This window comes from Sinocyclocheilus grahami, unplaced genomic scaffold (assembly GCF_001515645.1).
Source record: "Sinocyclocheilus grahami isolate Dianchi unplaced genomic scaffold, SAMN03320097.WGS_v1.1 scaffold465.1, whole genome shotgun sequence".
NCBI classification, from domain to species: domain Eukaryota; kingdom Metazoa; phylum Chordata; class Actinopteri; order Cypriniformes; family Cyprinidae; genus Sinocyclocheilus; species Sinocyclocheilus grahami.
The window spans coordinates 1,228,160-1,254,804 of NW_015505644.1; the positions used below are offsets into that span (position 1 = coordinate 1,228,160).

General features: G+C 38.7%; 4 protein-coding genes across 4 annotated transcripts in view; 2 read left to right on the forward strand and 2 right to left on the reverse strand.

Annotated features, from left to right (window-relative positions):
- Nucleotides 1-2,213, forward strand: part of LOC107553159 (ras-related protein Rab-7a-like) — a 15,143-nt gene extending 12,930 nt beyond the window's left edge. The window contains exon 5 of the mRNA XM_016235288.1: nt 2,092-2,213. Within this exon, the coding sequence (XP_016090774.1) occupies nt 2,092-2,178 (87 nt within the window). The 3' untranslated portion in view covers nt 2,179-2,213. The remainder of the gene's footprint in view (nt 1-2,091) is intronic.
- Nucleotides 2,214-3,641: 1,428 nt separating this feature from the next.
- Nucleotides 3,642-6,937, reverse strand: LOC107553161 (ubiquitin-like protein 4A). Its single transcript, XM_016235289.1, has 4 exons — nt 6,748-6,937; nt 5,394-5,499; nt 5,034-5,242; nt 3,642-4,160 (listed from the first exon to the last, which is right to left on the reverse strand). Exons 1-4 carry the CDS (start codon nt 6,793-6,795, stop codon nt 4,053-4,055), a joined length of 471 nt encoding a protein of 156 aa, XP_016090775.1. The 5' UTR covers nt 6,796-6,937; the 3' UTR covers nt 3,642-4,052.
- A 642-nt stretch (nt 6,938-7,579) lies between these two features.
- On the reverse strand, nt 7,580-11,469 carry LOC107553162 (beta-2-microglobulin-like). The gene is made up of 4 exons (XM_016235290.1): nt 11,296-11,469; nt 9,524-9,796; nt 8,856-8,879; nt 7,580-8,273 (listed from the first exon to the last, which is right to left on the reverse strand). Exons 1-3 carry the CDS (start codon nt 11,354-11,356, stop codon nt 8,866-8,868), a joined length of 348 nt encoding a protein of 115 aa, XP_016090776.1. The 5' UTR covers nt 11,357-11,469; the 3' UTR covers nt 7,580-8,273; nt 8,856-8,865.
- A 1,199-nt stretch (nt 11,470-12,668) lies between these two features.
- Nucleotides 12,669-26,645, forward strand: part of prkg1l (protein kinase cGMP-dependent 1, like) — a 33,571-nt gene continuing 19,594 nt past the window's right edge. Inside the window, exons 1-5 of the mRNA XM_016235293.1 lie at nt 12,669-12,720; nt 13,015-13,197; nt 14,826-14,943; nt 15,038-15,204; nt 22,396-22,509. Coding sequence (XP_016090779.1) covers nt 13,020-13,197; nt 14,826-14,943; nt 15,038-15,204; nt 22,396-22,509 — 577 coding nt within the window. The 5' untranslated portion in view covers nt 12,669-12,720; nt 13,015-13,019. The remainder of the gene's footprint in view (nt 12,721-13,014; nt 13,198-14,825; nt 14,944-15,037; nt 15,205-22,395; nt 22,510-26,645) is intronic.

Below are 26,645 nucleotides of genomic sequence, written 5' to 3' on the forward strand. Positions count from 1 at the left end.
TGAGGACTCGCTGTGCGTCGCTGCAGTCATCCAAGTCTAACCAAGGCAGTGATACATTGTAGTTTATATACATATTTAAAGGGGGAGGGATACATTCAGTAGAGGTGGAGACAATCTAATCCATAGCATGCAAATGAAGTACAGGCAATCAGCCCGACACTGGCATTTCCCCAGCCTTGATCTCATCAGCATAACAGTGTCATTCAAATGCATAGGTGCTAATTCAATCAGTATAACTACTCAAAGACTGGGGCAGAGGCACCAAGAGCCATTACAAACAAAAGGTGATAGTCTCAGTAATCTGGTTCATTTGACTAACAATAAGAGAACAGGAACCTCTTGCTACACTTTGCTTAAGATAATAATTTGTCTGATGTAATTTACCTTAAATGCTAAATACAATGTACTTCACCTTAGTTTTTCATGTGATGCTATGTCAGAACATAGGATCAGCATATTTTAAACAGATTCGTAAATTTGTAATCCCACACAAGCATTAAATAATAACGAAAGTATTGCTAAAAGTTTAAAGTCCGGATGTAGACTCTGATGTTGCGGGAGCCGCGATCAAAATGGGTCTTTGAAAGTAATGATTGTATATGTTACATTATTCCAGTAGGTGGCGACTGGCGAACCGTGAGCGTTAAATGTATTTGATGTCTAAATCATTCATTCAAAACGAAACAAGTCTTCATTTATTTAAAATGATTTTTATTAGAACTCGTTTAAATTAATAAATATTTTTAATAGACTCATTTACTATAACATTAATAAAACATTTAGTCAGAAACTCAATTAAATTACATATTTCGTTTGGTTGTCTGTTTTGTTTTCAGAATCGTGGGAGAAGCGTAGCTTAAAAATGCATAGGCTACTATATGTGGCAACTAACTAACACCATTAGTAGGTAATATATTTATTATTTTATAGGTAATATTACTACTGTGGAGGGCGGGCCCCCCCTCCTTTTGGTTCGTTCCGCGATCCTTGGACTTAAATATTGGTATTTTTATCATGCAAAGCCATTTTATGACTTCAAAAAAATTGAACATAGTGAAGTATTGATACTTTATGATAATAATATGAAAATAAGTCATATGAATTATTTTTATGGGACTTGTCCTTTCTTGGATCATTTGAGCCACTGCTTTCATTGTATGGACAAATTTAACATGAACATTCGGCAAAATTTCTTCTTTTTTGTTTTATGTAAAAAAGAAAGTCAGTTTTTGAATGGCATGGGTGAGTAAACAGTGCCATAGAAGAACAATTTCTGGTTCCCCAAAGAACCTTTCTAAACAATTTTTTTTAAATAACTTGTTTTTTTTTCTCAGTTTGAAAAACATTTTGAAAATCTAGATACACTTGTCCACTGTTAAGAACCTTTTGTGGAATGAAAACATTCAAAACTTTTTTTTAAATAAATAAAGGTTCCAAAAAGTTTTTTTTGAAGTGATGCCACTGAAGAGCCAGTTTAGAACCTTTAAGTTAACCATTTTTTTCTTCGTCTGAAAAACTTTGTAATCTGAAGAACCTTTTTCCACTATAAAAAAAAAACTTTTGTTCAATGGAAAGGTTGCATGAATGAGAAGGAACCATCAATGCCAATAAAGAACCTTCAGGGTGAGTAAACAATGCCATAGAAGAACAATTTCTGGTTCCCCAAAGAACCTTTCTAAACAATTTTTTTTAAATAACTTGTTTTTTTTCTCAGTTTGAAGAACATTTTGAAAATCTAGATACACTTGTCCACTGTTAAGAACCTTTTGTGGAATGAAAACATTCAAAACTTTTTTTTAAATAAATAAAGGTTCCAAAAAGTTTTTTTTGAAGTGATGCCACTGAAGAGCCAGTTTAGAACCTTTAAGTTAACCATTTTTTTCTTCGTCTGAAAAACTTTGTAATCTGAAGAACCTTTTTCCACTATAAAAAAAAAACTTTTGTTCAATGGAAAGGTTGCATGAATGGTAAAGTTTCTTCATGGAAGGAACCATCAATGCCAATAAAGAACCTTCATTTTTAGGAATGTATTTAACTGGCTGGGTTTTGTCATTAAATAAACACTAAATCTGAAATGAATTGAACTTTCAGGAGTCGGTGGAGACGTATGACTTCCCTGACCAGATTAATCTAAGAGACGACAGACCTGTGTCTAGCAGTGATGGCTGCAGCTGCTGAAGGAAAGACCAAACTGGGGACTGGAAGAGAAAGAGCCAAGAAGGAACCATCAATGCCAATAAAGAACCTTCATTTTTAGGAATGTATTTAACTGGCTGGGTTTTGTCATTAAATTCACACTAAATGAATTGAACTTTCAGGAGTCGGTGGAGACGTATGACTTCCCTGACCAGATTAATCTAAGAGACGACAGACCTGTGTCTAGCAGTGATGGCTGCAGCTGCTGAAGGAAAGACCAAACTGGGGACTGGAAGAGAAAGAGCCAACATGGGAAAGGGAGAAAGCGAGATGGAAAAGATCCAGGCCTGTTATTCTAGCATCCATCCTCCCCTTTTCTTCCTTGGAAACCTCCAGGGTATCAAATGCCACGTGTGAAAGCTGAACATCCATTTTCTTGCTGAACTCCAAGTAAACGTGTGGTATGATAAACTATCGAGGAACAGGAAGACCAATGTGTTGCGTATCCTCTGACATTGCATTTATTACGAGTCCTGCTATCACTACAGCTGTCCCGAGAATTTCTGCTGTCTGAGCAATTTGATTTTCTTTTCTCAGAAATGATTCTTTGGTCTGCTAGTTCGTTGTGCCTTTTTAATTCTTACTATTGGTTATTGATATCAATGTTTCACTCCTATGCTGAATGAATATTCATTAAAAAAAAAGACATTACATATGTAATAGGGCTGGGAAATATAATAATATGAATAAAATGTTTTATCTGCCATTTAAAATCAACCATTTGTTAAATGAAAAAAAAAATGAGTTTGGAGTTCTTCAGATCAGTTAAATTAATTAGATTTATCACTCAAAAATGACTATGGAAGTCCCCGTTTCACATCATTTCAAATGTTTTAAAATTTAAAAAGTAGGTAATTATTGTTTTTTTTATTAGTGTGCGCATAAAAATGATTAAATATGATTTTTACCTGTGTTCATGCAGGAAAAAGGTGTGGAAAATATGCCTAGATTTTTTTAAAAATTGATTTTTACTGTATTTTTTACTTCAGGAAAAAATTGCTGTTTGTTTGAAATGATAGTTCCTCTAAATAAATACATCAGGGCAAATGACTGTTGTCAAAAGATAAAACTAACAATAATACGTGATTTCTTCACTCATCTCCCAGCCCTACTATGTAACACGTCATGAATTGAAAAAAAAATGGAATATGGATGTGGTAACAGTGCATTACCTTGAACATAAGGGTACTTAGATTTTCTAGGTTCAACATTAAAGCTGAAATCATTTTAGTCTTAGTTGGACTGTAAGTACTTCTGAAAATGTTTTAAGCCACTTAGTTGTCTCTGTAACATATTTCACTCACACCAGTTATAATGGTTTACAAAACATGTACGTTTTTATAGCTGTTGAGTATGTCGGTGTGTTTCATGAAGAGGTCATGTATTAATTAATCAGGTTAGAAGCACACTAATGGTGTTAGGTCATGCTTAACTCAGTGTTTTGATTTGCCTTTGGACATTTATATGCTATGCTTGTATTCATTAATATATATATATCCATAATCAACCCAAAAGCTCCTCACTTTTATATGCCAAAAAGGAAAAAAAAATGTAGGCATAATTTTTATTTTGGCCAAATGTAAGAATGGCACCAAAACCAAAAAAAAATAAAATAAAGATGCATTTACAACCAAGCCCGGCTGTTAAATCCACATTTAAAAAAAAAAAAAAAAAAGATCAAGCTTATCAAGAACACTTTTTATTGTCTCTCAATAATTTGCACACAATATTTACAAAGTTGCACTAAAAGCACCACTGGTTTCCTCTTGTAGATCAGAGAAGCCCCTTCAAGTCCACATGAAACATCTCACTCCCTGACCGTGGCTCGTCCACTGTTTCCATCAGTCTAGTGTGTTTTAGTCCATGTATGAGGTATCCATGCCTTCTGTCTCTGGATGCAGCAGACGGCTGGCCAGACGCTCAATGTCATCCAGACTCAGCTGTCTGAGCGAGCGCTCATAATCCTGACAACAAGAAAAGATGACGTTAACCTTGGTTCCTATTACCTATTACTTATGACATACAAAGATGTTCCACTATTCTAATCATGACCAATGATTTTATAATACTTTTACAGTGTTCATTTCTAACGCATCTAACAAATGTTATATTGTCACTTGATTCTGCCTTCTACAAGACTGATGAAGTCGTAAGCAGTGTTGTTATTGTTCACAAAAGCTATTAAAAAACCTTTTCGTTAAATGTAGAGATGTGCCGATCGACCGGCCAGGAACCGGAATTAGCCGATTTTCCGGTTTTCCGAGCCGGTCTGTTTTGATGTCTCAGATACGCTCACATCTGCATGTAAGCATGTCGCCGGCATGTGAGTGAAGACGACAAAGTTCGCAATCTGTAATACATGTAGGGCCAAAGTAAACCGTGGGGGAACCACAGGGCTCGAATAATGCTTGTCCGGGACTAGGTGTGCGATATAAATCGTCTGCGATAACAGTGTAATTGTTGTTTTAACGATGTGTGATTTGAGATTATCGCCAAAACCAAACAAAACACACAGTGCACGCATACATTACTTGATGAAGTAGTGCGAGTGCGCATTTACAGTGCGTTCTTTCACTGCATGATTCAGTCTATTAAAATGCGTTTAGAATGATCACACATTCAAGATATGGGGACAGAAAATGTGTATTTATACCATTTCATATAGTTAATCAATATCACATGAAGATTGCTGGTTTTTTTCTTGTGATATTGATTTTATACAACAGTTCAATAAACGAGAAGTCAATATTTTAGACACCATATTGCCTGTTTTTGCTCTATTTCATGAACAAAAATAATTTCAAACAGCCACAATACTGTCTCATGTCTCTGAGTACCTTAATAAGCTGCTCCTGCACTTTGGCTGCATCGGCTGGGCTGAAATGTTTGGCCAGGACAGTTGACAATAACTGCCACACACCACTGCCTGCTTTATCAGGACTACCGCTGCTGTTTCCCACCGCACCGCTCCTCTCGCCCGCCGGACGCACCACCAGATTCAGCTTGGCCTCCGGGCCGATGCAGTAATCACTCAACCGGTGTTCATCTGAAAACAGCAAATCAAGCCTCACAACGACGAACACAACACACCTCATGCGATGACTGGAACGCTGCCAGTCAAAGTCTCAGAGAAACACTGCAGGAGGAGATAAAAATAGTGCTACTCTAAATGATAATGCTCTAAAAAATGCTTTTACCTGCAAGTGCTTTTCCTTTATACAGCAGTCTCTGCTGACTGGGAGGGATGTTTAAACGCTCTGATACCAACTCTTTCACTGTTGATACCTTTTCATTTTCTGTCACCTGTGCATGAAAAGAACACAACTGCTGACAAAAGCACTGCATAAATATCTATCTAGCTAGGGGAAGTCGTGGCCTAATGGTTAGAGAGTCGGACTCGTAACCCAAAGGTTGTGGGTTCGAGTCTCGTACCGGCAGGGATTGTAGGTGGGGGGAGTGAATGTACAGCGCTCTCTTCCACCTTCAATACCACGACCGAGGTGCCCTTGAGCAAGGCACCGAACCCCCAACTGCTCCCCGGGTGTGTGTTCACTGCTGTGTGTGTGTGCACTTAGGATGGGATATGTGTGTGCACATTAGGATGGTTGGCTTAGGATAAGTGCACACACACACAGCAGTGAACACACACACACACACCCCCGGATGGTTGGGAAGTGTGTGCACTTTGGATGGGTAAATGCAGAGCACTAACTCCGAGTATGGGTCACCATACTTGGCCACATGTCACGTTATCTGTGTATTAAAATAATGAAATGATATACACAGTGCTTTCTGTGTGTCAGTCTAACTATACATAAAACAATATTAAAATTAAAACGGATTTTTAAAATTGCAATATTATTATAATACCGTATTACAATGATATATATTGTAATTAAGTACTGTATTATTATACATCTTTGTACTATTATTATATTACATTACATTAATATGTAATAATATTCTATACTTGATTAAAAAAAAAAATCATGATTATTCCAAACTTTTGACCAGTAGTGTTTGTTTGTTTTTTTTAATTGCAGTTAATGTTTATTTTATTTCAAGTACCAATTTTTTTTCTATGGTTTTAGATTTGTGTCGTGCATATAGATATATGAATTAATAAAATACAGAACCACGATAAAAAAAAGGTTCTCATACAGAGCATCTAATCCATTACCAGTTGTCTCACGTTTGCCTGATCTAAGTTACTAGATCCCTTAACTATCTGTAACTATCTGTAACTATCTGTAACATTCAAATGACTCAATGGCAGTAACTTGCCATCTAACGTTAGGCAAGTTAAGCAGCTCCACTGGTTTGGTGACACAGCTATTATATCGTGGACAAAATAACTGTCTGGAGAGTGTAAATCATTTCTAATGAGCTACAGCAGAAACCGCAGGTCGTATCATTATCTATAAATTATTGGCCAGGACAAAATAAACATAACATACAAGAAAGCCGCAGCACAGCGCTAAGCTAAGCTAAGCTAAAGCAGCTAACAGCCACATTAGCGCCTCAAAACACCTCAACGACACTCAGGCTTACCTGGACATTACACTCTTTCCCTTGAAGCGGCTTTACTGTAAGAATCATCGTCACATTTACACAATTAAATACAAAATAAAGAACAGATAATGGTCTCGCTGAACACTAGCGTGAGCTACCAGCCGTTCCCCACGGACATGACTTGGACTACACTGATCTGCGCATGCGCGGGGAGTGTTGCGCCTCACGCTGACCAGTGAGCAGACTGTGCTTGAATCAAATCACATCATTATTTTATATACACAATATACATGTTTTCATAAAGAATACTAACATTTTGCATTGTCACTCAAATGTAATATGGTAAACTCTCGCAAAATACAGAAAATGAGAAGACATAGAAAGACTCTTGTCTGAGGTGGGACACAGAAGACGACAGGAGACCTCCAAAATGGGGTCATGAAAAAGAAACCAATACCAAATAGGCCACACTTGAAACAGACAGCAGTATGTCTGAGACCATAACACTCAAGATTCTGGATTAGAATTGAATTTGAGACCCCGATCAAGACCCCAAATATGAGGTTCACAATTCATTTTTAAAGTTGTGTTGAATAAAGACGCGTAATTAAGAAGGGAAAATATTTTATTGAACTGAATTACAAGGCATTATGAATTCTACAGTCAGCAATGTTCATACATCATGAACAGAATTTGGCTTGCATTTCAAATTTGTAATCTTTTGTCACTGATTTTTACAAAGAAAGAAACTCTTGATTTATTTACGGAGACAATAAATCTTTCCAAAACACTAAAAACATGTGTATGCAAGAATTATACCAATTCAATTGTCAAAAAAAAAAAAAAAGAAGTCATCTCTCCTGAATCTTCAAATTAATTCTAAATACATTTCAAAACAAAAGACATTAAGATGTTTAAGTGCTAATGTTATAAAGACCCAAGGTTTTAGAAAATTGCTGATATACAGTAGTCAACATTTGAAGTGGATCAAAAAAAGTTCATCCTAAGACAAGAACGCATTTTGTTTTTTGGTTTTAGGACAACTTTGATGAAAGGTTTTGATCCAATTCAAATGTTGACTAGTGTACACTGCAGGCATAGTGACTGTTCTTCATCAGTCGCCCTACTAATTATGTCAAGATACACACCCAAAACAATGCAAGTATACATAAAGTTAGACATTTGTCTTCATTGTGTAAAAGTAAACATATTGCAGTCTGCAATACAGGCAGCATATCCTAAAGCAGGGGTGTCCGATCCTGGTTCAGGAGTGTTTGATTAGTGCTGGAGCTCCTAGAGCAGGATCAGACACCCCTGTCCTAAACAGAGAAGCTGAGATATGATAGCAGGGGTGGATCTACTGCTGTAACTATCCTGCAGAGTTTAGCTCCAATTAAACACACCTGAACCCGCTAATAAAGGTCTTCAGAGTTACTATAGACTTCCAGGCAGGTGTGTGGGAGCAGCTCTGCAGGCCTGGACACCCCTGATTTATAAAATGAAATCAAAGCAGGATTGGCGTTTCGGAGAGAAGCTGAAGAGAATGAACTGCTATTTCCAGGAATCTGTGAAGAACGAAATACATTTAACACACAGTGACTAATAAAAGATTATGCTAAAAACAACTGAATACATGAACCAACATAATTTGAAAGGTATGCTAAAGCAGTGGTTCCCAACCCTGGTCCTGGAGGCACCCCAACACTACACATTTTGCATGTCTCCTTTCTCTGACGCACCAGTTTCAGGTCTTGGAGCAGGGCTGTCCAAACTGGGTCCTGGAGGGCCGGTGTCCTGCAGAGTTTAGCTCCAACCCTAATTAAACACACCTGAACCAGCTAATCAAGCTCTTATAGGCATACTAGAAACTTACCAGCAGGTGTGTTGAGGCAAGTTGGAGCTAAACTCTGCAGGACACCGGCCCTCCAGGACCGAGTTTGGACAGTCCTGTCTTGGAGTCTCTACTAATGAGCTGATGACCTGAATCAGGTGTGTTTGATTAAGGAGACATACAAAATGTGCAGTGTTGGGGTGCCTCCAGGACCAGGGTTGGGAACCACTGTGCTAGATTACATAAAGTTTGGTAAATTACAATTACTATTAATACACGTTAAAGCCTTTAAAAAAACAATATTATCAGAACTTACTGTTGGACGTTCACATGTCAGGTTCTACAAGAGAGAAAACAAACATTAGTTTCATTTATAGATCCTTGTTAATTTCATTTTAAAAAGTAGCCAATTTAATTTGTATCATCATATAAGTCCCAGTTTGGGGTTCTCATCAAATTACATTTACAAAATTGATTTTATATACATATAAAGCATTTAAATAAGTGTCTACTTTAATGTTTCTAATAACTTTTGTGAAAAATAAAAGGCCAAAATATGAGTAAAATTATCCATCATCATTCAGCAAAACAGATATATTTATGTAAAAATGAAACAACAGTTATTCTGACCTGTGCTTATTAAAATATATAAAATAAAAAGTGGCCATATTAAATTAAATTTATATTGTTGGATCGGTGTGGTTCATAGTAATATTATTCCTTTCAAATATTTGGTTTTAAGGACATTTTGTTCACTTTTGTATGATAATGTGTTATGTGACTACTTAATGACTCCCAAAACTATAATTAACATGAGAGAGACTCCACAATCCAATACACAGATGTCTATGAAAGTGAGAAATACTCAAACAGCTCCTAAATGAACCAACATCTGACCTTTATCTACCACTTTCTGGAATTCATCGACACTGAAAATCACCAACAATGGGGCTCATAAGATAAAGACCTCAGATCTGTTCTCACCCCATGTGTAGGTCTTTGTGTTGCTCATGTGTCGGACTCTGCAGCTGTACTCCTCTCCAGCCTGGGGGGTGAAATCAGCATGCTTGGTCAGGTGGAACTGCCAGCCCTGCTCGAAGGCCAGGTCGGTCTGGTGGCTGTGCGGGATCTCCTGCCCGTTCTTCAGGAGCTCAATGGTGATGTCAGGGGGGTGAAAGCCACTGACGTAGCAGATCAGCACGTTTTTCTTCCCATAATCTCCAGGGTTGCGGCTGTACACCTGCACTTTGGGGTCAGCTAGAAACAATACAAAAGGAAACATTGATATTTTGGCATCTGAAAACTGTTCATTCTTATATACTGTATTGCATGTATTATGTCTGGAAATGTTTATTGTCTGTCCTTATGTTTTATTTAGGCTATCTTATTTATTCATTCATTCATCCAAGCATGCGGATCAGAGACAAAAAGAGATTTTAGAATATGTCCTGACTCCTGTTTAATGTAATTAACTTATTAATGTAATTCATGACTATCATACAGTTTTACCATAATTTACAGAAGACACCCACTAATAGTACAATAGTTCATATAATGAAAATCCTGCCAGGCATATTAAGTATAAGAATCCTTAGATGACATTAAAAGACGCTATTAAAGGATCACAGTGCAACCCACAAAAACGAATTCATTGTCATTTGAAGTCTTTGCCAGTCTTCAAACTACTTTTTGTCAACAATAAGTTATTATTCATTTAAAATATAATACAATTTAGTATAATCGCGTTTTTATATATATATTTTTTAATAAGTACAGGTCAGAATAAGTACACTCTAAAAAATGCTGGGTTGTTTCATAGCCAATTTTGGGTCAAATATGGACTAACCCAACTTTTGGGTTAAAAATTGAATGTAAAAATGTAACCCAACGGTCGGGTTAGTCCATGTTTGACCCAAAGTTGGGTTGAAACAACCCAGCATTTTTTATAGTACACATTTTCGTTTTTACATAAATATATCTGTTACACTGAATGACGATGGAATGTTATTTCACCCATATTGTGACATTTTATTTGCATTCATAAGTTATTAGAAACATTAAAGTAGACACTTTACTTGCATTCATTATGCTTGTATATTAAATCACTTTTATCAATTTAATTTGATGCAGGCACCAAAATGGGACGTCTCGACTTTGACCCATGTGCAGTATGTTTATCTATTTAGGAATAGCTGTTTATTTGTGCAGTTATTATAACTCATTTTAACACAAGCATCTTTTTTTAAAGAAACAAAAACCTGATTAAATATCATGATATCATGTGTCATATCAATGTAACTTTATAACCACCAACCATTAATATCCAGTAAAACGAGTTTTTCTATCACCGGTAGCTATGCATATAAGTGAAAGTGAAAGTGAAAGTAAAATGTTCAGGGGATTTCAGACAAACAAACGTGTCTTAGACATGTTTAATTCTCTGGACAGATTTTCACAAGCTTTTTAAAGTTACAAAAATACTTCCTTTCTTTCTTTTTCAGCGTTTTGGCAACTAGGTATGCTTTTAACTATTTAAAGGGTTTTATCTTTGTGTTCTCCAAAGCAGATGAAAGTGCGTCATACACTATTAAGGTTGAAAAACATAAAAAAAATTTTAACTACTTAGGGATTCAAACGTATTTGATAAAGACCGCGTATAAAGAATGGACATATAAGATATTAATACAAATAAAATTAATAAACATAATAAGAAGAGTAGATAAGAACGCGTCAGAAAACAGATGCTTTATACTTACATTGTTTGGCAAAACAGCTGGCGCTGAGAAGCACAAGAGCGACTACAGCGAGTTTGAGCATGGTTTTCACCGTGATGTCCCTGATCTCTGGTACTCTGTTCGTCCGTCGAGTTCACGTCTGGCCTCCTGTAGCCTGAACACAAAACGCTGCAAGACGGAAGAGGGCAACATACGGGACAACAGATGAGCTAAACCCTGCCCTCAAACATATTTTTAACAAATCATGCATTTTCTTTTTCTGTTGCTGGGTGAATATGGCACTCTGATGGTTGATGGTGACTTGTAGTATTAAGAAGCGACTTTTAACATCACACTTCACGTTTCATCTCATGCAGTAAACTGCTCTAGCAATAACTCCACTTTATGCAGATTGTATTGTTGTAGTTTGTGTAGTGTAGTGCTGAAATCAGGTGGGTGAAGCATCATGCAAGTTTCCATTTCTTTACATGGCTGCCTCCATGAGATGACCTGCCCAACATAAAATGCCTGACTTTCCCTGCGTTCCATTTTATTTTAATTTTTTTTATTATTTTTTTGGATACTCTATTTGTTGTTTTGACAATGATTACAATAAATTCACAATAATAGTACAAAAGCTATAAACAATGTTTTACCTCTCAACATCCTGTCCCCATTCATATATATATATATATATATATATGTGTGTATGTCTTTATGTATGTGTCACGAATCCGGTCCATGAACTTCCATCTGCTTGCCATCAGAGGTCACCCTTTCCATTACATTGACTCTCACACTACACAAACTGTTGCATATCATCCCGGACTACATATCCCATCATCCATTGTACTGATTGCACACAGCACTGATTGCACACAGCTGTATCCAATCACACATTCACTATATATCACTCAATCTGACTCCTATCAAACTGCCGAGTATTGTATGCGCTTATCGCCAGCAGTGATAGCTACTTTACAGAGCCCTTGTTAGTTTCCCAGTCTCTGGAGAAAGAGACTGGGCAAAAATGGTCTGCATGGCAGAGTTCCAAGACTGAAACATTAAAGTGTGACAAACATGCAAAAAAATAAGAAATCATGAAGGGGGCCAACACTTTTTCACACCACTGTATATGACATGTCGTCGGCATAGTCATTGATAAATCATCTTTAGTGCAACGGAGCTTGAATGCAATGAAAACGGTTTATTTTGTTGCATTGCAACTCATAGAACAATATGGTCCTAGTTGTGTTTAATTCTCTGTAAATGTAATCTAGCCCCGCCCACATCCCTCTCTCTCTCTCTCTCTCTCTCAGATCAGTGCGCGTGCGGTGGAGACATGATTCAAACATTCACACTCTGGTTTTCTTCAGTATTCCTAAAGCTGACCAGCTCCATCATTCTAGAGGGGAAATCGCTTTCGGTCTGTTTGTATTCCACATGTTCCTTGCCCATATTATCCAGGTAAATGTCTTCTCAGATGTCCCTTATTTGCAATGCGATGTTTAAACAAATTAACGAAATTGGTTTTGTTGTGGCTTAATCTATTTGGATTATAATGCAGCGCTGGTTGCACTGTTAATATTACAGTCGATGAGCTTTGGAGACTCTCTAAATAAGTGCAGAGCAACTTCAGTTTTGTCTGCCTTTAATATCTTTCCATTGAATCTGTTTGGTTATCTCACTTCGTTAAACGCGGGCGCACACTTTACAATTGTGTAATGGTCCATCAGTCCCTCTCTGTGTCCCCTTATGCAGGGCTGATGGGGACTCTCAGAGATCTTCAGTTCGCACTTCAGCTGAAGATTGAGGAGTTACGGCAGAGAGATGCTCTTATCGACGAGCTGGAGCTGGAGCTGGACGCTAAAGACGATCTGATCCGCCGCCTGCAGGGGGAGCTCGACCGTCTGCGGCTCTCGGCTCCTGGCGCCTCAGCAGCTGGTACGGAAAGCGCTTTATTTTATTTGCCAGAAATACAATTTTTGAGTAGTAAAATATACGTTTTCCCCCGTTAATAATGTGATTTTAAATGTGCATTTACTCTATGCTCATTTACTTATGCTACATTTAAATAAACAAATTTAGTTGATTAACTTTCAACTAAATTTATTTAAATGTAGCTAAAATAAATTGATTGCAACCACTTACCTTAAAAAAAAATTTAGTATAATTTTTTTATGCATGCCACTAACCCTATATGTACATAAATGTGCATGCTTAATTGCATAATCATAGTGTAACAAGGACAAGTTAAAAGAAAATGAAACCTAATTACAGTATTTCCGACTCCAGGTGAAGCGCACAATTGCGTCAGCATGAAATCAAATTTGATCTTATTTATTTTCTCAATGCATGTCACTGTGAACGATTCATCCTTGGATATATATTTCTATTTCCATTTTGACCTCATAACTTACCTGCCACTCTTGTGATTCATTCTTGTGTGAGTCTCACTTCTCTCTTACGACATTCAAAAGTGCATAACTTTCTTCTGTGTAATGATATTTTGAAAAATGTGTTTTTCCATACAGTTATAGTTCATGGGCTCCAATTTTTTTATTTTTGGTTCCCAACATTCTTCAAAATATGTTATTTTATGTTCCACCAAGTAAAGAAATGCATACTGTTTTAAAAACAATATGAGGGTGAATTTTCATTTTTGAGGCAACTATCCCAAAAACTGTCAATTTGCTGCTCGTCTGTATAGTAGTCATATCTGTACAACTTTGTTGCAACACCAAGTCTCTGTTGCTTGTCATTGGATATTGTCAGCTCTTTCTGAAAATAAGTGATCACTGACAATGACTGTCAGTGTAAATGACTCTTCCAAGATGGATGGTGCATTTTATGAGTAATATTCACTAAATGAACCCATGTTACACAGATTACGAACAAATTAGTGTGTGTTTTGATACAAGGTAGAAAAGTATGAATAGCTTGTTTTGGTGTGGTTTCTCACAACACATCACACAGTGATTACGTATCAGGTCAGTAGGCAACCTTTTGTGGTTGTTTGAATGCATTTGAGAATGAAAGCAATCCGGTTGAATGCATTTTCAACTATCTCCGAAAGAGTCAAAAGTGGACAAGCTCAAAACATTTTACACCTGTATTTACTGTCGTCCACTTGTGTTCAGATTGACAGAAACACCAACTAAATCTTATTTCCAAGTGTAAACAGGGCCTCAGTTGCCATTTTTTGCATTGGTGGTTGCTGCATCACTTTGCATTTGCCTATAGTCGAACTTTGTTAACTCTGTCATCTCAACTTTGTTGTTTCTGTTGGCCCCTCCACACTATCGTCGACTTTTTTGAAACATATCGATGTAATGGCAATCAAATCTTATTTGAAATTTATGTTAATTGAGTTTTAAATTAAATACAATTCCAAATGTTCAGAAACACATTAGTGCAATCATAATAATCTATGACAAAGCAAATCTGACTTTAATTTTATATGCATTATGCATCAGCAATCTACGCAGAGTTCAGAGGTAACAACCCAGGCTTTTTTAATCTTATAAAAACATTGTATTATTCATCTTTACACTCATTTCATTTGCATTTAGTTCAACAACGTGTTTCTTCCCTGAGAGTGAGGAGAAAAGCTCTGCTAACAGAACCAGTTACCTTGGAGCCGAAACTAGTCTTACAAAACCCACCAGTCAGCCACAGCAAGAGTCAAGAGTAAGAACTTGCCTAAAATCTCAACTCATTCCCTTATTGCCTATACTGCTACATTTCCCCAGTGTAAGTCTTTATCTGTCTTTATTTATTTCAGGTCACAGCGGCTGATAGAATCGGCTCTGGCAGAAAATGAGTGTATGAAATATCTAGACAGGGATCAGATGCGGTGTTTGGTGGATTCTGCCTATCCCATGACACTCAAACAGGGTGTGAGTGTTGTCCAGGAAGGGGATAATGGGACCCAGGCATATATAGTTGAAGGTGAGGAAGAGTGTGAGAATGAAAGAGATACTCTCGCCTCATAATACTTCTCATACTGCATGTTGATCTGTGAGCATGTCTGAACATTCACAGATCCCAGCGCTTACATGGGTATTTTATAACCCAGTGCTCAAAAGTCACTCATTATTAGACGAGGTCCAGTTATGCCTCCAGGCGTATTATGAATAATTGATTTTTGTGGCTCTTTAATACTCTCTCTGGTTTGCAGTGAGATGTGCTTATGTTTTGGTACTGTTTGTCTTTTGCTTTCGGCTTCTAGTTACCCTTCAGCTCTTTACATTCAGTTTACATATAAATCACAATCATCATGGCCGCATTTGACTATTAGTGTAGTTATATCCCCTTTGTCCTATAATATAATATAATATAATAATTTTACTACTGTGCTTTTAAGAATTTTATGTAAACATCCTCTTTGCATTTGAAATGAATAACAGCATTTACAGGTTTGTGGGTTTGGTTTTAGCTCAAGTATACTTTGTGCTTCCCTGTCGATTAATAATAGTTTCTCTGCAAAAGCTGTTATATGTGACAAAACAATTTGTGATAAAATACAAAATCAGAGTAAAATTTAAATAAACTCCAGATCCAGACACTCTTATTTATTTATATATTAGTATGTTTTATTTATTTATTTATTTTTCAAGGGAGTTCAAAAGCTTGGGGTCAGTAAGATTTTTATGTATTGATTTATTTATTGAAAGAAATTAATACTTTTATCCAGCAATGATCAAAACTGACAAATATTTTTTTTAATCTATTTCAAATAAATGCTGTTGTTTTGAACTTTCATCAAAGAATCCTGAAAAAATGTATCTCATGGTTTCCACAAAATATGAAGCAGCACAACAGTTCCCTATCTATACTTCACTCGTACGGCGTCTTGCTAAAAGACGCTATGGGAAAAAGCCTTTTTTCTCCTGAACTGAAGCCTTTTTTCAATCACGCCGTGTAACTGCATGGGCATTGGTTCGTGCAGTGTATTAAAAACGAACCAATGGCTCGGCAGCGTGGCTGCATGAGCCTATGGCGACGAAGCCCGCCAGAATGGGCAGGGCCATCTGGCTATATAAGCAGGCGCTTCGCCACAGGATCCTCAGATTTCTTCTCCTTCAGCGACGACGACTACGTTCTCTGCTGATCCCAGAAGCCTGCTCGCCGTTGACATGCCTCGCAGTAGGACCCAGCCACCTCTCTGCTCGGCTGATCCGTCGCCTTTTCCTCGTCAATCAGGTTGTCCATGGCCAGCCTTGTGGTGCTCGCCCCGATCTCCCCCACCGGCCTCTTCGTACCAGCGGTTGAAGGTTTGCTGAGAGCTTTACAGAGGCACAGAAGTCGTCCCAGGTCATGTGACACTTCCTGCCAAAGCGTTCCAGCTCTGCAGCTGCTCCTAGTTGCCCTAAGCCTACGCAGACTCAGCAGCCCATGAAGCCTGCACCTGCCGACGCCACCGCTCAGGCTGCTAAGACTCAGCTGACACAAGGATGTTCCCGCTCAGCCAGACGCTACCCCTTTCCTAAGCGCCAGGGACCCCGACCCAAGATAGCATTGGACGCGGTGCCTCAGGCATCTTCCTGATCTGCAGGACAGGAAGAGAAGGGGGCCAAGTCTCGCTACGGCGACTATGCTCTCTGCTGATCCCAGAAGCCTGCTCGCCGTTGACATGCCTCGCAGTAGGACCCAGCCACCTCTCTGCTCGACTGATCCGTCGCCTTTTCCTCGGCAATCGGGTAGTCCATGGCCAGCCTTGTGGTGCTCGAGTGCCACTTGTAGCTTACTTTGACGGAGATCAAGGATGCGGACAAGGTCCCCTTCCTTGACGCCCCGATCTCCCCCACCGGCCTCTTCGGACCGGCGGTTGAGGGTTCGCTGAGAGCTTTACAGAGGCACAGAAATCGTCCCAGGTCATGTGACACTTCCTGCCAAAGCGCTCCAACTCTGCAACCCATGAAGCCTGCACCTGCCGACCCCACCGCTCAGCCTGCTAAGACTCAGGCGTCTTCCTGATCTGCAGGACAGGAAGAGGAGGGGGCCAAGTCTCGATACGGCTGGACCACCCCCCAAGCAGCCTCTCTTAAGCCTCCTATCACCCCGTTCAACCCTGGGTGCAGAGGGAAATGTGTCTGTTGCAAATTCTGGGCCTGTTCAAGTGCCCAAGCAACCACCTGCTGTTATAGCGGGAAAAATAAAACACAAACATTTTCAAAAAGAGAGCAAATTTGCCCCCGTGCAGCCAGTCACTCAAACTGATCCAACCCCTTGCCAGGTTGGCCGAAGCCTGGCAGGCCATCCCCAGAGTGTCAGAATGGGTTATGGGGATAATAAAACGAGGTTATTCACTCCAATTCGCTCGAAGACCCCCGCACTTCAGCGGCGTGGTCTCCACCTCGGTGCAAAGCAAGGACGCTCACATTCTGCGCTCAGAGGTGAAGAATCTGCTGGCAACGGGAGCTGTAGAAATGGTTCCTCCAGCTCAGAGCGAGTCAGCCTTCTACATTCGTTACATCCTCGTCCCCAAAAAGGATGGCGGTCTCCGGCCCATCCTCAATCTCAGACACCTGAATCGCGCTGTAGCGAATCAGCTCATGGGGAAATATGAATAATTAACCATAACTAGTTATAATTAACTATTCATATTTTAGATCCGCTGTAGATATTTAGCTGACCACTCAGGGTCAACTGTCTTGTCAATTCTAAGAACGTTAATTTCCTGGTTAAGGGAAATAACTTTCTTACTGTCTCATGAAAAGGTTGTTCAGGATGACTACGCTGAAGCAGATTCGCACAGAGGACTGGTTCTTTTCTCTGGACCTGAAAGACACATACTTTCACATCTAGATCCAGATTCTTGAGATTTGCCTTCGAGAAAGTGGCGTATCAGTGCACGGTCCTTCCCCTCGGACTGTCTCTGGCTCCTTGCACTTTTACGAAGTGCGTGGATGCGGCTCTTTCCCGTCTAAGGCAGATGGGAATCCGTATTCTCAACTACCTCGATGACTGGCTCGTTTTGGCCTAGTCGGAGGCAGAATTAATATCACACAAGACCCTCCTCCTCAGCCACTTATAGTGCCTGGAACTCAGGGTCAATTTCGCCAAAAGCACGCTGTCCCTCAGCCAGCGAATATCGTTCCTGGGAACAGTTTTCAACTCAGCTCAGATGAGAGCGGTAGTTGCGCCAGAACATGCTCTGGCCATGCAGAAACTAGCAACCTCCTTTGAGATCGGTACCACTTGCCCTCTCAAAATGTTTCAGAGGATGCTGGGCCTCATGGCCACAGCGTCACCAGCACTACAGCTGGGCCTGCTTCTTATGCGGCCCCTTCAGCGCAGGCTGAAACTGCGGGTTCCATCCCATGCGTGGCGTCACGTACGCCTGCGTATCAGGGTGGACCAGGCCTGTGTAACAGCCCTGGCCCCTTGGAAGAACTCTCGCTTGATGGAACAGGGCGTGGCCATGGGAATGATTTGCAGGAGAAAGGTTGTCATGACAGATGCCTCCAACATGGGTTGGGGGGCACTGTGCGAGGGCAAACCGACCTTCATCCATTGGTCGAAAGCGGAAGAAGTGCTTCACATCAACTGCTTGGAAAGCTAGCAGTGTGTTGGGCCTGTCAGTTCTTCCTGCCAGACCTAAGGGGACACCATGTGCTAATCCACTCAGACAACATGTCTGTGGTGTCCTACATAAATCGCCAAGGAGGCCTCTCCTCGAAGCGCCTCTTCACTCTGGTAGAGAGCCTTCTGGAATGGGCTCAACTCAACCTGCGCTCGCTGAGGGCAGTGCATATACCGGGCAAATTGAACCGAGGAGCTGACATGTTATCAGGGAGCAATGTCCCCTCAGAAGAGTGGATGGTTCAGAGAATTTGGGAGATCTTTGGCGAGGCCGAGGTAGACCTCTCAGAATACAACTCTCACTGCCCAATTTATTATTCGAAGGTCAGGGATGCGTTGGCCCACGACTGGCCCAACCTCCTCCTTTACGCATTCCCCCCGATCGCCCTGATCCTGCAGGTTATCAGGCAAATCAGGAAACAGGGGCACAAGGTTCTCTTGGTGGCCCCCCTCTGGAAGAACTAACTTTGGTTGTCAGAGCTAACTCGGCTGCTTGTCGCAGCCCCCTGGCCCATTCCTCTGAGACGAGATCTCCTCTCTCAAGTGAACAGGACAATATGGCCCCTTCGGTCCAAGCGGTGCGCTCTGCACCTTTGGTCGCTCGACGGGAGCCTACAAGCCTCCTAGAGCGCATGTTAAAAACTATATTAGAGGCTAGAGCCCCGTCTACAAGACGCCTCTATGCCCTTAAGTGGTCTGTTTTCTCCGCTTGGTGCCTAAACTGTGGTGAAGACCCGTCTACCTCTGACTTATCAGTGGTTTTGTCCTTCTTGCAAGAGCTGCTGGATAATGGACACTCCCCATCCACACTCAAAGTTTACGTAGCAGCTATAGCGGCCTCTCATGCCTCTATAGCGGGCCAATCGGTGGGCAGGAACATCTTGGTTGTCCGCTTCTTGAGGGGGGCCAGGAGGCTGAATCAGCCTCGCCCCCTCACTGTCCCTACATGGGATCTGCCCACTGTGCTGAGGGCCCTGAAGGGCCCCCCTTTTGAGCCACTACAGTCTACTAACCTTCGGTCACTGTCGCTAAAGACTGCTCTGCTTCTAGCACTAGCATCGGTAAAGCGAATAGGAGACCTGCAGGCACTTTCCGTTATACCTGCCTGCCTGGAATTCGGGCCCAACAACTCCAAGGTCGTCCTGAAACCAAGACATGATTATACACCCAAGGTGCTCTCCACTCCATTCAGAGCGCAGGTCATCGCGCTCTCTGCGCTTCCTCCCTCTGAAGAGGACCGGGAGTTATCCTTGCTCTGCCCTGTCAGAGCTCTGAGGATTTACATTGAGTGTTCCGCCCCGTTTAGGTGCTTGGAACAACTCTTTGTTAGCTTCGGTAACCGCACCAAAGGGCATCCTGTAATGAAGCAGAGGCTTTCTAGGTAGATAGTAGACGCCATTAAAATAGCATACTCTTCCTCGGGCCTGCAATGCCCCATCAGAATACGAGCCCATTCCACCAGAGGCATCGCGTCGTCTTGGGCATGGTCTAGTGGTGTGTCCATTACAGAGATCTGTGCGGCGGCCGGCTGTGCCTCGCCGTCCACATTTGCTATGTTTTATAACCTGGACGTTCCGGCCTTGCAGGCCAGGGTCCTTTCTGAAGTGGGCACACACTTTCATTATGCAAAACAGTTCTGACAGAGAGTCCTTGACTGTAACATGCTCAAGCTCTTCAGGTCGGTTTACTTGTATGCTCTCGGCCCATGGAGTGCCGAATTTGTACGAGTCCTCTGGAACGATTACCCAGGCCAGGCATGACCTCTGTGAGTTTAGCCCATTTTAGCCTTGGAGAATATTGTTATACTTTCCTATGGGCATTAGATGCTTAAGGAGGTTATATTATGCAGTCATTCCTTTACCATAGCACAGCGTGATTGTACTGGGTTCCCATAACGTCTTTTTAGCAAGACGAAGTACGAGTGAAATATCGATAGGGAACGTACTCGGTTACTAAAATAACCTTGGTTCCCTGAGATACGGGAGCGAGTACTGCATTGCTAGCCATGCTATGTAGCTGCACGACTCAGTCGTCGCTTCAGTCGAAGTAACCTGAGGATCCTGTGGTCGAAGCGCCCGCTTATATAGCAAGATGGCCCTGCTGCTGAGCCATTGGTTCGTTTTTAATACACTGCACGAACCAATGGCCGTGCAGTTACACTGCATGATTGAAAAAAGCTTTAGTTCAGGAGAAAAAAGGCTTTTTCCCATAGCGTCTTTTAGCAAGACGCAGTACTCATTCTCGTATCTCAGGGAACCGAGGTTACGTAAGTAACCGAATACGTTTTCAACATCAATAAAAATAAGAAATGTTTCTTGATCAGCAAATCAGCAGCAAAATTCTGCTTTGCTATTATAGGAATAAGATTATATATTTTTATAACAATTAAAAATATAATTAAAAATATAATGTTATTACAAAATTGTAATAACATTTCAAAATATTAATGTTTTTGATCAAATAAATGCAGCCTCGGTGAGCAAAGGACACTTCTTTCTTTTTCTTTGCAATTCTGACTTTTTTTCTTTTGAAATATATATCTCCCAATTATGTTTTTCTTTTTTTTCTTTATCCACGAAATAAAAAAGTAGTTGTGACTTTTCATCTCACAATTCCATCTTTCCTTCTCAGAATTGCAAGTTAATTCTGTCTTTATGACTTTAAGAATTGCGAGACAGTTTGAATTGTGAGATTAAAAAAAATCACAATGACCTTTTCTATTTTTTTATCCTGTGAACGAAACCAGCTTCCTTAAGTATCTATATATACATGTACATTTTAGTTTGTTTTTATACATGCTGAAGGAAGCAAAGTTACATTCTCATTATCCATATATGTTAGTCTGACTTTACAAAAATTGTGCCAGTGCTTTAGTCCAGCTGAAATCAAGAACAAGCAGGTCACTTCACACAGAACTCTTAAAGATACAGTAGCCAAAAAACAAAAACAAATAAAACAAAACATACACACACACACATTCTGTTTAATCCTTTAAAGAGAAGGTGCAAAATAGTCATAAAAATGTTGTTGGTGCCAGAAACCTTGACTAACATTACAAGTGTACTTTAGACACTCGTTCAGTCTGTCCCTGTCTCTGACTGAAGCACATTAATTAGTATGCACCTCCCATAGTGTTTGCAGGACCAGGCAGGTAGCAGGAGAAGTGTGAGACTGACCTGCTTCTGGAAAGATATTCCTGCTGGTTATGTGGGGTGAAATTAGTTTTAAAATGTCAGTGCTAAACACCCAGGTTGCAAGTGAAATAAAAGGATAGAGAGGAGCAGGAGTTTGATCTATTACCATCCATTAAAGTGTTCATCAATACTTGTCCGTGAGCTGTGCTAATTCCAGCCGTGATTTGTTAAAGGAGGCCAGTATTTGTCCTGATGTGCCGGATTGTTTGGGCTCTGAGCATCTCCGTGCCTAATCTGTGATGGGTCAGATCATCTGTCTATGTGACAGTCATGCTGCCGCTCAACACCTGTCACTCCTGCCAACCTTGAGAGCTGTAGATGACGCGTGTGTGTGTGTTTGTGTGTGTGTGTGTGTTAACAGAGGGAAAACTGGAGGCATCCAGGGCTAGCCAGAGGCTGCACATCATTGAGCCGGGGATGATGTTTGAAGAACTGGCCCTCATTCATAACCACACCTGCTCCACTACTGTCACAGGTATTGACATACATGTGTGCATCCACACACACACACACACACACACACACAAACACACACATTTCCTCATTTCATCCCTTTTCACACGTCAGCTAAAGAGAAACACACAGAAGGAAAACTGTATTGCTCAGAGGTCACTCTTTATAGCTTAGAGGGCTTAATGGAATATTTTACTTTTATTTACTGTAACTATAAACTGTGTTTCACTGAAACCTCCTTAAATAAATAAGACAACTATAATAACAATTGTTGAGACAGAGTAAGAGTATAGTATAAAATCTTGTTTCCTCCATTGGATAAAAAGAATAATAATAATATATTTTTTTAAAAAGTCAGAATTGCGAGATATATACTCAGAATTGCAAGCTAAAAATTCAGAATTTTAAAATAAAAAGATGCAATGGCCTTTTTTTATTTTTAAATTAATGGCGACAAAAAAATTTACTATTTAAAGTCAGAATTCAGAGAAAGTCAGAATTGCGAGTTTATCACAATACTGAGTTTATATCTCGTAGTTCTAACTTTTTTTCTCAGAACTGTTAGAAAAAGTCAAAATTATTGACTTTTTAAAAATTAAAAAATTAAAAAATTGCAGTATAGATACATAGCAAAATGCCATGTCGCAATTGTGAGCTATAAAGTGACACTGTGAGCTATAAGTAACATTACGAGATATAAAGTTACATTTACTAAATTTAAAATTGCAATTGTGAAATATGCCGTGACATTGCAAAACTCAATGTTGCAATTGTGAGATATAAAATGACATTATGAGTTATAAAGTTGCTATTACTACCGACAAAGTCACAATTTTTGTTTGTTTGTTTTGTACTTAAGTGTATTTTGAATGTACTGAGCTGCTATGACAATTTAATTTCCCTCCGGGGATTAATAAAGTTTATCTAATCAAATTGAATATACAGTTACAGGTCATATGTGTGACATATAAAGTGACAATTGGGAAATATACAATACCACGTAATTCCATGGTGGGAAAAAAAAAGAATTGTAAGATGTAAAGTAAAAGTAAAAATTCAAAGAAAAATTGCGAGTTTTTATCTCATAATTCTGACTATCTTTTCACAGAACTGGGAGAAAAAAAGTCTGAATTATGAGATTAAAAAGTCACAATTACCTCTTTTATTTTATTTATTTATTTTCTTTTTATTCTGTGGCAGAAATGAGCTTCCATAGTATGGAAACATACAATGAATGTGGATAGTACAGATCTGATAATTTGATGTGAGATCACTGAGGTCTTGGTCTTTTTCTCAGAAGAAGGAGAGCTTAAAAGTCTCTATTTGCTGTGCATTTATTCCTGTTGTTGGTATTCCTGTTGCTGAGATAGTAAATCTCATTTGAAAATGATTCGTTTGCACACTCACAACTAAGATGTTCACAAAATGAGTGTAGTAGTACATATGTCGTTTTTTTCCAGTTTAATCCCACTTGGGATGCTCTGAGCGTGTCTGGGTAATCAGAGTATTCCCACCATCACCAGTCTGAAGCTGTTCTGAGAGATCAGTGGAATATAACATCAAAGGAATCAGGAAAATCCACATAGAAATTCTCAGCCTACAGCACGCCACACTAGAGTCCCCAAAACATGCTGCATATTGAATGGACAGATCTATAAAAACCCATTTGGATGTGATTTTTAAATCTCTTTACGTGTTAGTTTTTTATCTTTTATGTTGGTCCTTCTGATCTGAACACTAGATGCCTTTTGAAAAAAGATGTATTCTTTAGAAACATCTGTAGTTATCAATCTGATGCTGTACACTAAAAATGTAAAGTATATGTAGAAATTTTGCCTTTTAAATATAATTTTAAAAAATGTACCTCTTCATTGAAATGAAAATGTAACTGTATCCTAAAGAATCCCATTTCTACCTCAAAATAAAACTTAGGTAACTGTAAGAAATAACGTTACGTTGCAAAACACAAAGTCGCAATTACTACAAATAAAGTTGCAATTGTGAAATATAAAGTTAGAATGTGAAGGTCGCAATTTATGAGATATACAGTTACATCTCAAAACACAATGCTGCAATTGTGAAATATAAATTGACATTACAAGATATAAAGTCGCAATTACTACAAATAAAGTCGCAACTGTGAAATATACTGTTACATTGCAAAACACAATACCGCAATTGTAAAAAATAAAGGGACACTGCGAGACATAAAGTCTCATTTATTACTACAAATAAAGATGGAATTGTGAAATAAAGATTCAAGATTCAAAGCCTTTGTTGTCATATGCACATTTACCTGTACAATGAAATTCTTACTCTGCTTTCCACTCTAAATGCCGCTAATAGAAAAAAAGTTACCGTACAATGTGAAACACAAAATTGTAATTGTGAGATATAAAGTTGCAATTGGAAAATATACAGTTACACTGTAAAACACAAAGTCGCAAATGTGAGATATAAAATTACAATGTGAGACTTAGTTGCAATTACTACAAATAAAGTCGCAATTGAGAAATATACAGTTAGAGTACATTGCAAAACACAAAGACGCAATTGTAAAATGTAAAGGGAAATTGTAAGATATAAAGTCACAATTATTTGTACAAATGAATTTACAATGTGAAACACAAAGTCGTAATCGTGAGATATAAAGTTGCAATTGGGAAATGTAAAATAAAATAAAAGTAAACAAATAAAGTCAGAATTGTGACAAATATAGTTACAGTACATTGCAAAACACAAAGTCGCAAATGTGAGATATAAAATGACACTGCGAGACATAAAATCGAAATTAATACAAATAAAGTAACAATTGTGAAATATGAAGTTGCAGTTGTAAACCACAAGTCGTAATTGCGAGATATAAAGTTGCAATTCTGAAATATGAATCCCATTTCTACCTCAAAATAAAACTTAGGTAACTGTAAGAAATAACGTTACGTTGCAAAACACAAAGTCGCAATTACTACAAATAAAGTTGCAATTGTGAAATATAAAGTTAGAATGTGAAAGTCGCAATTTATGAGATATACAGTTACATCTCAAAACACAATGCTGCAATTGTGAAATATAAATTGACATTACAAGATATAAAGTCGCAATTACTACAAATAAAGTCGCTACTGTGAAATATACTGTTACATTGCAAAACACAATACCGCAATTGTAAAAAATAAAGGGACACTGCGAGACATAAAGTCTCATTTATTACTACAAATAAAGATGGAATTGTGAAATAAAGATTCAAGATTCAAAGCCTTTGTTGTCATATGCACATTTCCCTGTACAATGAAATTCTTACTCTGCTTTCCACTCTAAATGCCGCTAATAGAAAAAAAGTTACCGTACAATGTGAAACACAAAATTGTAATTGTGAGATATAAAGTTGCAATTGGAAAATATACAGTTACACTGTAAAACACAAAGTCGCAAATGTGAGATATAAAATTACAATGTGAGACTTAGTTGCAATTACTACAAATAAAGTCGCAATTGAGAAATATACAGTTAGAGTACATTGCAAAACACAAAGACGCAATTGTAAAATGTAAAGGGAAATTGTAAGATATAAAGTCACAATTATTTGTACAAATGAATTTACAATGTGAAACACAAAGTCGTAATCGTGAGATATAAAGTTGCAATTGGGAAATGTAAAATAAAATAAAAGTAAACAAATAAAGTCAGAATTGTGACAAATATAGTTACAGTACATTGCAAAACACAAAGTCGCAAATGTGAGATATAAAATGACACTGCGAGACATAAAATCGAAATTAATACAAATAAAGTAACAATTGTGAAATATGAAGTTGCAGTTGTAAACCACAAGTCGTAATTGCGAGATATAAAGTTGCAATTCTGAAATATACAATTAGATTGCAAAACACAATGCCAAAATTGTGACATATAAAGTGACATTACGGGATATAAAGTTACAGTTACTACAAATAATTGTGAAATATAAAGTTACAATGCGAAACAGTCATAATTGCGAGATATAAAGTCACAATTATGAAATATACAGTTACAGTGCATGTGAAACAATGCTGAAATTGTAAGATATAAATGACATTGCGAGATACAAAGTCACAATTATTACTACAGATAAAGTTGCAATTGTAGTTACAGTGTTATAGTTATAGTTAGTTATAGTTA

Excerpts from the sequence above, each read along its gene's own strand:
- LOC107553161 (XM_016235289.1), bottom strand. The coding sequence starts at position 6,795 with ATGATTCTTACAGTAAAGCCGCTTCAAGGGAAAGAGTGTAATGTCCAG. Across the intron at positions 5,500-6,747 it reads GGAAAGAGTGTAATGTCCAG|GTGACAGAAAATGAAAAGGT; the intron begins GTAAGCCTGAGT and ends TTTCATGCACAG. Across the intron at positions 5,243-5,393 it reads TAAAGGAAAAGCACTTGCAG|ATGAACACCGGTTGAGTGAT; the intron begins GTAAAAGCATTT and ends TGCTGTTTTCAG.
- LOC107553162 (XM_016235290.1), bottom strand. The coding sequence starts at position 11,356 with ATGCTCAAACTCGCTGTAGTCGCTCTTGTGCTTCTCAGCGCCAGCTGT. Across the intron at positions 9,797-11,295 it reads CAGCTGTTTTGCCAAACAAT|CTGACCCCAAAGTGCAGGTG; the intron begins GTAAGTATAAAG and ends TATTGTTTCTAG.